This window comes from Limanda limanda, chromosome 1 (assembly GCF_963576545.1).
Source record: "Limanda limanda chromosome 1, fLimLim1.1, whole genome shotgun sequence".
Lineage (NCBI taxonomy): Eukaryota > Metazoa > Chordata > Actinopteri > Pleuronectiformes > Pleuronectidae > Limanda > Limanda limanda.
In genome coordinates, this window is record NC_083636.1 from 37,109,726 (window position 1) to 37,124,859 (window position 15,134).

At 43.2% G+C, this 15,134-nt stretch overlaps 1 protein-coding gene across 1 annotated transcript in view; it reads right to left on the bottom strand.

Annotated features, from left to right (window-relative positions):
- The window catches only part of si:dkey-112m2.1 (transmembrane protein 132C), a 94,553-nt gene extending 79,662 nt beyond the window's left edge, over positions 1-14,891 (bottom strand). The window contains exon 1 of the mRNA XM_061075758.1: positions 13,885-14,891. Coding sequence (XP_060931741.1) covers positions 13,885-14,891 — 1,007 coding nt within the window. The remainder of the gene's footprint in view (positions 1-13,884) is intronic.
- Between the last annotated feature and the right edge of the window lie 243 nt (positions 14,892-15,134).

A 15,134-nucleotide genomic window follows, 5' to 3' on the forward strand; every position in this document is an offset into this window, starting at 1 on the left:
TAAGAGTTTTTCTCTTCTCTTCCTGTTGCTCTTTTCACTTCGCTCCATTTCACTCTCGGGTCTCGACACCGAGCAGCAGTAATTGGCCGAGCCTGGGCTGTAATTTTCTTCCCACAGCACATTAATTAGCAGGAGACTCGCGCAAACAGATCAGGAGACGCCATCACACAAACAAAATGCACTTTCCAAAGACTGACATGTAACTTCACTCGCTCATTAAAGCTGAGCGGAGAGATCTTATCATTATTAAAAAATCGCAGAGACGCATCATTTATTAAATTTGACACGCCGATTCTATCTGAAAAAGGTTCTCTTGATAATTTACGCTGGAGTTTGTGAAGATATCGATGTGGAGGCAAAGGCTGACATTGGTTGAGATGGTATAAGAAGAAATAAATGCTGTTGCACGTTGTTCCCACTATGTGAAAACAATAATACACAAACATGTAACTTCAACGTGCATCATACTGAAAGCCGATCGTTTCCATTTCCCACACATACAATGGACATGCTATTGTGTTCCCAGTAAGCAAGTTCCACAAAGAGCTGTCAGTTTGAGCTACATGAGCGATCATGGAGCTGTGACCCTGCGCTCGCAGAAGCCTTGTAAATGGACTGAATCACATTTCCCGATTCTCATGAATTCACTGAGCAGCCGCTAAAGCTGTTGGAAAATGAACTGAGAGCGATTCGATGTGTTTGTGCGAGTCTTTGCTTTCGCCTCAGTTTGTGTGTCGGGAGAAGCAGTCAAAGGGACTCGTGGTGCGACCTCGGGCCTTAACGCCGCTCGTCTGTACGGAGAAGTGTTCCACTGCCAGAGTGATGGTGATAGTGTGGGTTGGAAAACGGCCGAGTGGAGCAGGAGTGAGGTGAACCGGAGTTCCAAGGCTTTGTCGAGGCTTTGCATCAATGGTACAATGACAGGAGAACAGATAGAAAACCTTTTTTTTTCGTTTTGCGGACAGAACCCCAAGCGCTCGACACTGAATGCTGTGCATAACACAAAGAGAGTGAAGAAACCATTTGCTGTGACATATAGCAATGATGTCACACACACTCTGGAAAATCATCATAAGAGCAAATATCACCTTCTTTCACTGTCACCCTCCATGTATTCAGCTCTCAGAAATGCGGCATAACACCGTCTTCTTCTTGAATAACTCTAATGTTGTAGCCTGACGTTGTCATACTCATGATTCTAGTCAGAATATGAGTCTGAGACCGCTCCATTGGGCTGTGATTATGGGGCGTGTTTCAACTGAACCAGGAAAAATAATGCCTCTTCGCTCAATTGGGTAGACCTACAACCAATCAGAGCAACGTAGTATGAGACGTATATTGAGCGACGCATAGTTGTTGTCAACAGAACTCAACTGCACGCACGCTGGAAGAAGTAGAAGAAGAAGATGAAGAAAGATTTTTGCCGGTAAAAAGAATTTAAGGATACACGGAGAACTAACCAACACGATCAGCCTCATCTACACATCTCAGCTCTCCAGCGCTCTTTGATGACGTAGTTGATTACGTAACTGTTGATCATCCGTCCATCATCGTATAAAGCCCGCCCTGACAATTTTGATTGGTTCGAACAAAAGCTGTTCGGAGATAGTTGTTCGGAGATAGTTTCCAGACCGAACTTCCCGACCAAAAAATGTTGTGGGCGGGGCTAAATTCGTCTGGCAGCCAGGCTACTAATGTTGCCATCTTTTGAAGGAACTTAAGGAAATATTTTACAATACAGGACAAGATGGTGAATATCCCTTGTATATTTGAAGGTCCTCAGCACAATTTAAGTTACCAACTACCAGAAGATCAGGTGTTTGCTGCCACCAGTGGATGTTAGAGACATCATTTCATTTTTGCACCTTAGCCTCATCAAGTGTTTTGGCCTTATCAGTGATACAAAGTGTAAAGTACTTTGAGTGGTCCTCAAGACTAGAAAGGCGCTATATAAATACAAAACCATTACCATTACTTTAGGGTACAGTGAAGCAAAAGAAAAATCTTACATTTACAGAGCTATAGAGTTATTACTTACTTAATTGAACATTTTCATAAGGTATTATTTAAAACCTTAAATCAGTGCATCCTGTGCTATTTGTGTATTTGTTAATCAGTGTTTCTCTTTGAATGAAAAGTATTTTTAATTAATATTGAATTGACACATGATGTATCTGGTACACGAGCAGGAAGACGGCCGTGTTAAACAATATAAACAAAACGTTTTTTTACAAATGTGTCTTCAGTTGTCAGGGACACACACAAAGCATTTGGTAAAACCACAGAATTTAAGCACAACTGTGCGTACACTTCCTCGATTGACAGTTGCATTCATTCTCTGTACTGTTGATGTTTGTTTGAGAGTAAAAAATTAACACAAAGACGAAGGACATACGCTTCTTTTAAGCAATTAGGCTAAAACATTTCGCTGAATGGCAGTGAGCAGGAGAAAGTTGTCTATGGAACCAGATGTTACCATCACTCAGATATAAAACAGACACCTCAAGGTTTTTACATGAATTCTAGTCAACATATCCCAGATTCCACACTTTTTAATGTCTGTTCTCAATCTGAAACAGATGAATTGACAGTGGTAAACTTCAGTTCCCTTCAGTTAATCACTAACTCCTCCTCCCTGTTCCATGTTCTCTTATTATTCTCCTGTTGCTTCAGTGGTTATTTAGATGTTATGTAACTCTTTCTAAAAATCGATGTTGACTTCTTCACACAGAAATGTTCTGATGGGTGGATGATGATCAGTTACGCAACATTCACTCGTTTTCATAACCTGTCATCATCTCTTAGTTCTTCATTTCATCTTCTGTCGATCATTTTTACCCAGCAGGGCTGTCAGCAAATAACAGAACTGTACAGATCACATGTATCACAGAAACACACAGAAACACAACCACATGTGGCGATGAACACACACTAACAGCTATCACAGGCATCATTCTCTCAACCTGCACACACACACACACACACACACACACAGACACACACACAAATCCAGACCCCTGAGCAGATCAAGGCTTATCCATCCACAGTGGTGGCAGCCCTGCAGGATGATGAAGGCTTGGATCCAAAGTACCAGCTTATATCTGCAGATCAATGGCCGACCTCCCAACCAGCTACAACCAGACTGACCAACACTACACAGCTTAAAGCCCAGCCAAAGGCACAGCTCCAAGCTGCATGCTGCATATTATATCCGCCTAATGATTCTCCCCAGAAGCCCCAGACACTGTCAGTTCGACTCCAGCCTGGACTCCAGGTCTTTGTCACTGCATCAAAACTCCCTATTTCTGCTGGAAGGCAACCTGCTCTGGGAATGAAAGCTAAGCACATGAAAGGGCAATATTTTCGGAGGAGCAGAAGGTGAATTCTCATTCCCAAAAGGCAAGAAAGTTCTGTGAAATATTTCAAACCAGGACTGATACTGTCACTCTCGATCACCGAGTTTCCTTCAGATATCAAGATGCTCAGACCTGACCACAGGCATCGCTGTCGGTCAACTCTGTGACAACACAAAGGTCTAAGTCAGTCGCTCCGGACAATATCGGGAACTTTTCTGGTGACATATCCAGAGAATGTCAACGTGAGCCCATGTGAGATACAGCAGGAACGTGTCTGGAGAACTCCCACAGTCAGCAAGTGCCCAGACTGAGGATGTTTCTAACAAGCAAATGGATGAAAAAGAGATGTCACGCAGGTAGAAGAAGCAGGTGAGGACGTCAACTTAGAAAGACGGCAGGAAAATCCGGGGATCCAATTTTCTAGTAATTTTCCATTGATCTTGTCTTAAATTACAGAAATATACATTTCTGATATTCTTAAAATTCTGCTTCAGCAAACTCTCTCATACAAAAGAGATTATTGTTATTATATTTAGAAGAGCAGGGTGAGCTAGAGGCAGGGTGCTCCAACCCTCATCCATTTGACATGGATGCTGTGACACCATCTCAATGGCTCCACATGATCCGGGGTTGATGATGATGAACCAGAACCAGACTCCTGCGTTTAGCTCCACACCAAATTCAGCCCTGACTGAGCGTCAACATCTGCATTTACCAGAGAGTTTCACCAGTGGCTGTATCCCTCTATCTGTGGTTTGCCCGGACGTGCATCACTCCAACTGATAAAAAAAAACGTATTAATAACGACTGACACATCTAATTCTGCGACAAATGATATGAATAAATGTATAATCATATCACACATTATACATATAAAATCAAATCACTCTAATGCTCCGTCATTAGTCATTTTAAATGTGTGTGTGTGTGTGGCTCTGCCCTGGTCAGTGGCTTTATCTTCCATCCATAATGCGAGAAACATGATTGATCTGCTTTAAACTCCTCCGTGTAATTATGGAGTGGGAACTCGGTGTCAAGGTTAATCTCAGCGAGTGTTTGCCACCGTCGCACCTCCCGCCTGTACATTTATGTTCAGCTTCCACTCTCTCATCTTTTGTCACTCATTACAGCTGAGTATCCACCTACTCTCTTTCCCAGGCACACGGCTTCGTGGAGATGTGGTTCTGCTTTTTATCAGCCACAAAAAACACGATTTTGGAATAGAATAAATAGAACAGCGTGATATATCCCCCAAAGCCGCGCGATTAACCAAATCAGAGATGTACAAACGGGCAAAAACATCTGAAAAAGAGTTATGCTTATTGATAAATGTTTATATCTCTTCAGCTGAGATTGGCTGAAAACCCTGTCGACCCTCAAAGGATAAGCTTTATAGATAATGGATGAAAGGATCGATGAAAGCTGGGATATTTTCTCTCTCACCTCTCTGGAAGCATCATACAGTACTTTTGTATGGGTGCTTTTACACTCACCCTCTCTGCTCCACACCCCCTGGCCTTTTCAGTTTAGATGGAACCAAAACAAGGGGTGTGAAAGGTTCATCTCACCATGATCCAGACTAATGGACCCAACCAAAAGATGTGGTATTCAAACGAACCAGAAGAAGGAAAAGAAGCGGCTCTAGTAGCTTTAATCCAGTGGCAAATGGAAATGGCTGTGACACATTTTGCAAACTTCACTGCTCATGTTATAAAGAACTTACATTACATTTAACTAAACCGATGTAAACACTCTGACTGACTGTGTGTTGATCCCGTCTGTCCTGTAGTTCTCAGATGTCTCACTATTATAATGTCAATCTATAATGGTTTTTGCTATAATAACGTTCATTGATATTATTTGTCACTGCTGAGGATGAGGCGAGTGGTGTCCCAAATCCCAGGGGAAGATTTTCCAGCCCTCTCCCTGGTGGCTGTTTGGAGGGGCTGCACTCTGGCATCTCATATACAGGCCCTTAAGTCTGGTTCTATCTCCATGTCTTTGCGATTGCAAGGTAATTTACGTTCTATGTTTATTTACCAGCAGCTTTGAGTGGGCAACATGGAGAAGGCTGAGCTGCTCCTGCGAAAGCTCCACAGCTCCTCAGTCAACAGGCACAAAGGCAACAGGCTCACACAGATAACACCAGGCCGACCGCCTCACTGTCTCCACTTCCACTTCCACACACAGATCCTCCCTCCCTATGTTCTGTTTGTTTTCTCAGCCACAGCGACACAGTGTTTGTCTTTAAAACGTCTCGCAGCTCCAACGATTCCTTCCCCTTGTTTCCAGGCACATTAAGTTTTAATGATTCAAATTTGTACGGATGACACCAGATGCTGTGGCAAGAGCGTTTTGTCGCCGTGGGGCAAACAACAAATGTATTTTTTTTCTTAAATTAACTAGCAGAAACATGGTGTCGCTCGATTCCATTGGTTTTTTATCTTTTCCTCTCTCCCTCACTCCTTGTTTATTCTTTGTTTTTGTCTGTGTTTCAATCTTTGCACACATCTCTGACCCCACTGTGGGCGAAGCAATTTCTCATGTAGCCGAGATGAGTTTTTTCGTGGCCGAGTGTCAGTTTCTAAAAAAGCAGCTACCACAGCATTTCATCACTCCTCTCTCTCTCTCTCTCTCTCCCTCTCTCTCTCTCTCTCTTTATTTATTTCCCCTTGCCTTCCGTCCACATTAAAATATGCATGATTCCGAGTTTGTGTTGCAGCTGTCAACTCCGCGGGATCAAACTAATCAAAGCAAATCCTTATGAGAAACATCAGGGATAAACAAGTGATTAGGAGGCCAAGCTTATGATTGTCGGAGAGCCGGGAGCGAGCCGGGAGACACCAGCACACAGTTAGCCGGCAGAGCTTATTCTGCCGGGGACTGCTCCAGCACCTAATCCCAACCTGTTTGTCACCGCCTCCGGCCCCCCCCTTCATGTATCATCTTCGCCTCACATTGCAGGAGCTGGAGGAAGCGTTGCTGCAGAAGTTGGGAGTCGAAGTGTTGCAGGAAGTTCCCTAACAACTGCGGGAGAAGTTGAGAAGTTGCATCAGCAAAAATGAGAAAGAAAATCCCCCTCTGACTTGTGACAGAGCCGTTAGGTTTCTGATCAAACTGAAGTGCAGCAGTGTCCCACTTTTGGGTTTAGCAAACTGTACGACAGTTCTCAGATTGTTTTAGTCGAGCTTTTAGACGCCGAGACTGATGTGTGATCACGAGCCGCACGGTGGGTTTACAACACAAGTGAACTTTATTCTCACAGCCCTAAATCCCAACGTTATGTCGTGTACTCACTAGAGTAAACATTTTAGCATGTGTTTAAATAGAATGACAGGCTGATATTTATGATGCTTATTCTCGTGACTCTCAGACATTCTCAGAGAGTCCTTTAGTTGTTTATGCAGGTAGGTCTTTCCTTGTTTGGAAGGACCTTTGACCTAGAGAATGACCTCTGACCAGCAAATGGATGGAGGTGAAGGGTAGATCCTTGACCATTGTATTTTCATCTTCATGTACAAAACACGTCCTTATTAGGAGGCCTTAGGTGGGGTGACATGTTACCCGAAGACGTGGGTGGAACTAACCTCTCTATATAATGTGTGTTTGACCATGGCCTGTCAGACTTCACCATTTGGCTGTGTGATTTCTCCGAGTTCTAGAGCTCGTCCTGACCTGTGAAACTTCTGTGTAATAAACATTATTATACTTGTAAGTACTGGGTCCGCGTTCCTTACCTTCACCATCAACTTCTACAACCACTTCAACCTCTCGGCTGACCAGAAATACACTTCAGTTATCTCCGAGAAGCTTTACAATCTCTTCATAACGGTGGTGGAACAAATTTAAGAGCAAACTTTCATTGTTTGTGCAGCTTTTGTTATTTGATCGCTTAACAGTGCAGATTTTTTTTTACAGCACGACTCTGCGCTTCTTTTCTGTCTGAGTGAAGTCTATCAACGTAATGGACGGTAAAATGCCAGCACCTCATTATTTTTAATGGGAAGTGACTGGTAAACATTCAAGGACAACACGAGTCTATGATTCTCAGACTTATCGGTGCCATCAAAGTCCCGGTGCCAGCTCGAGCTGTTGACTGTGGGACAACAGCTCTTATTTTATCTGGGGGAAGAAAATAACTAGAAGTGTCTGGTGAGCCAACGGAAGATTTTTATAGCTGCCAAAAGTAAATATGAACATTCTTGAAACTAATTCTTGCAGCTGATATCAAAGTGGTTTCTTTGGGACATTTTATTCTCTTTTATGTGCGGTGTCAATCCAGTAAAAAATAGTTGTCAGTTTTACTTTTAAAAATCTCAATAGGTTTGTGATTTCTGTTCTTTTCTCCCTTTTTCTTTTACTCTTCGTGATTCAGAAGTGAAGGTTTAACATCTGTTATTAATGAGACCTTAAGAGAAATATACCAAACCTTGAAAATGTTACAATCGTCGATACGTTTCTACCTCATAAGACTTTAGTGAAACCTTTTAGAAACTCAGACATTGCTTCAAAGTGAACAGTGTTAATCAGGTATATAGTGTCATACCAATAGTGTCAAGATCTCGTATCTTGACACTATACAATAATTTGAAAGAATCAATTCTGTCTCCTACCAATTCATTTATAGAACACAAAAGCAAATACATTTCGTCAGGTGAAAAAAATTATAATTAACATCATGTTGATAGCTTTAAAACGCATTCACCAAATGTTCCCTTACCAAATAGTCTTTAATTAGCCTTTTTTCAATTTGTATTCAATGAACACATATTCTATTTGTTTCTTTTTTCATGAAGACAAGGATGTTTGAAACAGGTTTTGACAGCTTATTCAGTTTGTGAAAAGAAGAAACATTAATCATTTTTGAAAAGTGTCTCGTCTTAGTTTATTCTTCTAAACATCAAAGCTGTAATGTTTTGAGAAACTTGTTATACACAATCAATGTGTATCTGTGGACTTTATTAAAGGTAGTTTTTGGTAAGTTGTGCCTGAAACACTTTTTTAAATCTGATTTGTTGAAATCTTTTTCCAAAAAAGCCAGTGTGGTATAAATCCGGTGACAGATTGTCTATGTTAATGTGTTTTGGGGCCATAGCTTTAAAGAGAGGACCAATAGGTTGGATGTATCAGTTGCATATCTCCAAAGTGTAGCCTCCTCTTGTAGCTTTTCTAGGATTTTCTATACTCTACTTTTGGGCGTCAGGTTCTACAGATACACATCCAGAAAGTAATACAAGAGATACAACAAAATTTAATTTCTGTAAAAGTGTATTGTTTTCTTCATTTGATTCTGGCTTCTCGATTCAAGCTCGAAGCATCTACGACTGTAGATTCCCTCCTACTTACCACACATAAGTTCAGTAACTCTAACACCGAGACCAGACATGGAGCTTCAGTCCCCCGGGAGGACCCACTCCATCCTCCTTCATCCCTCCTGCTGCCCGGCCGAGCCTGCGAGACATTCGCGAGTTCAAAAGAACCAGAGAGAACAACCGAGGCGACCCTTGACCCCGTCAGTACCGAGCGTCCTGGAGGCATGTGTCACTGTGAGCGCTGCGGCCTCGTGCCTGTGACCCTCTGCCAGGCTGCGGGATCATGAAAGATTCCTGTGGGACGCGAAGCCTCTCCCGAGGCAGATGGACGGAGCGAGTGCAAAGAAAGTGCGAACAGGGAGCAGGGAAGTGGCAGAGCAATGCATTCTGGGATCCTGATGTCCAATACTCATCAGTTGAGACACAAATTCAAGAAGAGAATGGTGATGGAAAATCATTACAGTGGAAAGTACAAGGATTCAAATGACTTGCTGCAGGGAACTGGTGATTGCTCTGCGGTGGCGGGTTCAACACAGAGTGAGATCCACACAGTCACGTCTCCCCAGGCCACAAATCACTAATTACTTATTAATGTGTGAATGAGCGCTTTCAAAGTAAACACTGGTGAGGAGGCGGGGAGGGAAAGAAGGAGCTGGGTAGAGCAAGGGAGAGGGAGGGGTGAGAGGAGGCTGAACTTCACATCGAGGCAGAGTTGAATTAGAATTTCAGGCACGAGGCTCCTGGATATTTAGATCTCAGAACAAAGGAGTTGTTTTTTTTGCCACAGTTTCAGCAGCAGCAGCAGCAGCAGGAGGAGGAACATGTCGAACTCAGCGGAAGCACAAAGAATGTGACGGGAGAGCAGAGCGCATGCACCAAGAGGGAAAGGTTAAAAAACACAAGGAAGCGAGAGAGAACGGCGGATAAAATACGGGAGTGGGGGGGAGGAAAAGCACAGATAAGTACAGTAATGGAAATGGAAAAGAAACATACCTATCCCGGGTGACCTTTACCGAGAACTGAATCACAGGAGTGCCGTCAAGATAAGGCTAATGCTCTGAGGTGAACATCTTTATTCGAACCTTTTCTCCCGTTGATATTTGAACAAACAACGGGCAATAACAATCAGCTGAGTCACACAAGCTGTAAACCCGACCTGGAGCAGAATCTGACAGGAAAGCACGGCACATCCCGAGCATCTGAATTACTGCCTCTGCTAATTCCACGTCTTTATTCACAGCCTCAACACTGAACCTGCCTCTTTCACCTGCTAAATCTCCGCATAACAAAAACAACCCATGCTGGTTGTTTGGGTTGGCACAGTATGAGGAATCTCATCCTTCCACCTCCACACGCTCAGGATTTGGAAAATTCATTTGCATTCATCAGCAACACCGGCCCTGGGGGGGTGGGGGGGAGGGTCCGTGGAAAGATGTTGGATTGTTTAGTCAAAATTACAATACAGCTGGGGCAATTTATCTTTTGAAAAGCCTGTTAATTTGTTCAGGAGGAAATGGTTTTTTTCATTTGCATGGTGAATAAGGAGGAGCTGGAGAACGCTTTTTTCCCGAACCTGCTGCCTCACTCTCTCCACAGCTAATGAGGCAGGGAGCAGGGAATTACTGATTCCAGTGGGAGACTTTAGCTTGACAAACACCCCTTGACTCTACAGTTGGCACCGAGCAGGTCCACGCACGTGTGTGTGTGTGTGTGTGTGTGTGTGCGGGCGTCAAGATGTGTCTGCGAGTATGAGTGTTTGTGTGAATATTCATGACTCCGTGTGTAGGTGTGTGTGTGTGTGTGTGTGTGTGCAAATGTCTGTGTGTTTTGTCAACTATCTGGGATTGAATTCCTGTAATTACAGTCGAAATAATTGCATTAAATTAGAGCCAATACAGCCAATTACACAACAAGGCAGAGAGAGAAAAATGGCCGGTGAAACAGCCCTGTGGTTAAGTGTGCTGATTTATCTGTGCTGCTAAACGTTAAGAGCTGGATAGACATTGGTATGCAAAATTATATATTTTGAATATTATCATTAAAGTTAAATATTTTGTTCATTTAGTCAAATCATAAGCTGCACTTATAAAAGACAGCGTGACCTAATATAAAGCCTGCTGGTATAATGTCATAATTCCTCACATGCCAACAATTTTCCAGCAGGGCCCAGAGTGAGTCAATAAATTAAATGACACATTCTGCTGATTGTAAATGATGCTGACAAACAGGGCAGAGCAATAAATAAAAACATACACTGATGCATCTTTGAATTGAGGTTTATTGGCCCTTGGAAATCTCAGCCAGCCGCTTAAATCAACTGCAAAATAAATAACACTGCACATGACTTCTCTCTGATTAAAAGGATTGTACATGTATATTAGATCTTGCAGTTTTCTCCAAAAAAGTAGAGAAGCCGATATAAAGAGTCAAATTATACAGTATAAGATAAAAAATGTTTGCATATGTAGGAATAAGGTGCATGGGGCTGAGGTACACTGAGGTAGTAATTTAAGCAGTTAACTGTTAATTCTGGACATAGCTACATGGGACTGGGCAAATAAGATTGTACAATTACATTATGAAGTTGTTATCACACTGAAGTCTGTTCTAATGTTGATATTTATGATAACGTGGGTTTAATTTGATTCTATAAAACTGGTTTTAAATGCATTGATTGACAGCTGAGGCTGACTAGATTTGTTAAGAGTGTGTAAAGGCGGGACCTAGATAGTCCTCACCACCATCACTACTATACATAGTATCTACGGTATATTTGTGTTTGTAGTATTGAAAATTCAACATTGCAATTATAATATATCATGATATCAAATTGCCATATTTGTAGTATTGCAATATCGAATATGTACCTAAGTATTGTGATCGTATCGAATCAATTCAGATTCATTCCGGCCCCAGAATACAGACACTATTCTTCTGTCTGTGCTGCAGGGATGGGGGGTGTGGATGGTGGGGGAGACATAATGTGGAGAAGCAAGTAACTCCATAGCATATAAATAGTTAATGAGGCCTCAGCTTGTGGGAGCAACCCACCAGAGTCACTTGTAATGTAAGCTGTCCATAAACACACCCACGCCAATGAATAAGCAAGCATCGGTAGACAGTATGCAAACACACACATAGAGAGAGAGAGAGAGAGAGAAGCAGAGCAGGGGCGAGCAAACATACAGACTCACACGTGTGTGCTGAACACCTACAGACGCACAAACTCTCCCACCCCCAGCGAAAAAGGACTTGAATTCAAACCATCATCATCAAGAGAATATCGAGTTCTTAAAGGGTGTTTTAAAGTGACGAGTTTTGTCTTATCGGGGAAATCAAAACAACTGACACGAGATGAATCCTCAGCTTTCGGGTGTTCAGTCACAGAGTTTGGTCAGCTGGCAAATCAACTACTGCACTGTAGCCTGTGATTTCCAAACACTTTGAGGTTTAATCTTTTGGTTGCTAATGAGGTATTTTGGTTGGATTTTTTTAAAGTCCGCTCCATCCCGACGGAAAAAACATGAAAAAAGATGAACTTCTGAACGATGGGGCTGCAACGCTGGTGCAAAGAGGCACAAGAAGAAGAAAAAACCACCACCGCCTTTAAAGCTCCCATTTACACACATGCTGACAAATGTGATAAACACACACTGCGAGCACTAATACTTCATGGGAGTTCATCATCACTGGAGTGGGAGAAAAAAAGCAATGAGGCTTTTTGGCAGATTTCCTGCTTACCCAGGGTTGACAAATGGCCAAGGCTGTCTGTCACAGCTCCACTCGGAGGCTGCTAACTGTTTCAACTGCCGTGATTTAGATCTCAGGCATAAAAGTAGCCCGGTGGAAAAAAAAAGCATATTCCTTACACCTTCATTTGCATCAAACAACACGAAGCAATTACCCGTCACTTTGAATCGTAATTTGTACGAGACACCCCTCAACGTATCAATAACCACTTTGTTGTTGTGTGGAATCACTTCAGATAAAACATTTTCTTTTTTCTCTTCTCTCTCCGACAGGCAATTTTGAAGGTGAGAACATGAAGCAATTTTCATAAATAACACAAAAGCATAATTAAGGCGTTATCCAGGCAAAACAATCCCCTGCAGGTTATCAAAGATGCAGTTTAGAGGGTGCTAAGCAGTCTGATAACTGTAATCTCTCCAGCGTTATTTGGAAGGGAGCGATAAACACAAACAAACCTTCTCGACAGAACCCCATCGGTTGCAGTAAACACAAATACTTCACTCAAGCAGAAAAGAGAGATAGGAGATGAAGCCAAATATGGTAAAAGTCATCATCTAATATAAGCAAAATGTAGGTATAGAAGTATAACCAACACAATTTTGAGTTTGACCCTTCAACTGTAAGCCTGACAAATAATACCACGAGTAAACTCAAACTCAAACTTTGTGAGATTTTTTGTCTTTAGCTTGTGCTTCCACTTTCAGAAAACCCCTTTAAATAAATACCAAGAGGCTTCAAGTTGGTTCAGAGTCAAGATTTCGTTTGCGACAATCTCTTTGTCACTGAAATCATGTTATTTCACACGAAAAATACTGTCTTCCTCCTGAAATTAGAATTTCCTCCGCGACAGCAAAACCAGGTTAAGGATCTGAGGGCTGTGTGTGTCTGCGTTGTCTGTGCACACAATGAAGCTGCGGCAATTGATTTCACAAGGACGTGTGTATACCACTGTCTTGTTTACATTTGTGTGATATTGTGTTTTTTCTGATAAGTCGACAAATGATCTAAATAAACAGCTGAACAACCCAAATGATTCTGGGCAGCAAAGGAGACGCTGACTGTGATGTGGCAAATCAAAAGCTTATCATGCACATATTTCCTAATCTCAAATGCCAGAGATTAATCCCAGATTTTTCCAAGTGCAGATTATTTATGATTAAACGCGATGTTAAATATGATGTTTACAAAACAAGTGTCTGGTCGTAGGAAAGAGGAAATGCAATGATTGTATTTAATCTATGCTGCTTGAAAACTGTTATCTATTATCTTTAATCTGCATGATTCAGTTTGTGGGTTATTCTCACAGGTCTATCAATCATTGGTGCTTTATTTAATACCCTACCACTCTATCTTTAATTCAACTGCATATATAGCATGTTCAGGGAATTCTGTTTAAACAGGGAAATTGGAAAGCATTAGCGGAGAAGCAGAATAAACTGTGTTCTCCCAGGAGGAGCTCGACTCACCTGAGGGTGAAGATTTGCACCGAGGAGAGCGTGGACAAAGACAGAAAGGTGGAGACTGTTTCTCTCTGCCGGATGGGTTTGGAAGGAGCCATCACCACAAAGTTATTGTCCAACTTGAGCTCCAACAGCGGCTGAAACAGCCTGACGCTCCCGATGCGCTGCATGGGTGTGTGGCCTGCAGAGTAGCCCATGGGCCGGGGCTGCTCGGAGCGGACCGGGCTGCCCTTTCTTGAATCCTCTGAGCTGCAGTCTCCGTTGTCCGACGTCTGAAGCATGTAGTACAGCTCCACAGGCGTGCCCTGGGCCTGCTCTGGTACCCGCTGCCTCCCCGGCCTGACAGTGGGGGGGCTGAACCAGCTGGCCAGGGGCTCCAGCTCGGCAACGCATATCCCCAACTCACCTTTTAGCCGGCACGTGCCGCGCACCTCTTGGGTCTCGTGGAAGGCAAACATCCGGACGCAGGGCAGCTTGTGGATGGCACTGTAATCGTCCCAGTCCCTCCCGGCTACGTAGAACAACACCTGGACCTTTGGCCAACTGGGGTGAATACTCTCGCTGATAATATACGTGTGGACCTTCCAGTTGAATGTAAACAGGGGCGATGCCGCCGCTGTTGTTGGCACAGATGATGAAGTGACGGAGGCTGGATTGAAGGACCCGGGCACGGTCTGCAGCAGCTCCAGGGGGACAGGCTGCTGGACTGACAGCGGCCCGTAGCTAGCATTGATAAAGGGCATCTGCCTGGCCTGATGGATGAAGAAGGACTCAGTGCGAGCCTGCAGGCTGGAGTTCCTCATTAAGTCCTGGTTCGCCTCCTGCAGGAAGAACGCTGACTCGGCGTTGAGGATCCGGTAGCTGACAGGCAGGTAGATTGGCGTGGGGCCATATCTCTGCAGGCCCTCCAGGATCACCTTGCTGTCCACCACTGAAACACAGAGAGAGTGACAGTGAATCCCCGGTTTTCTCTCTTTCACTTTAAACTCAGCAGACTTGTGGTTATACATCATTGTGCCCAGAGAGATTCATCGACTAAACCCAAATTAACAAAAAACATGAGCCAAGGTGTTAAATCAAAGTGAGAAAAAATTGGAGGAATTAAATCATGACCTGGACGGCAGCGGCTCTTCACATTTACCAGAACATTTGCATGCACCGCCTGCAACCTGAGGCAATCCTATCTGCAGCCGGTTCCAGCGGGGATGTTAAATGGCTCGTTGGAAACATTTCCATATGATATCACTTTCATGAGC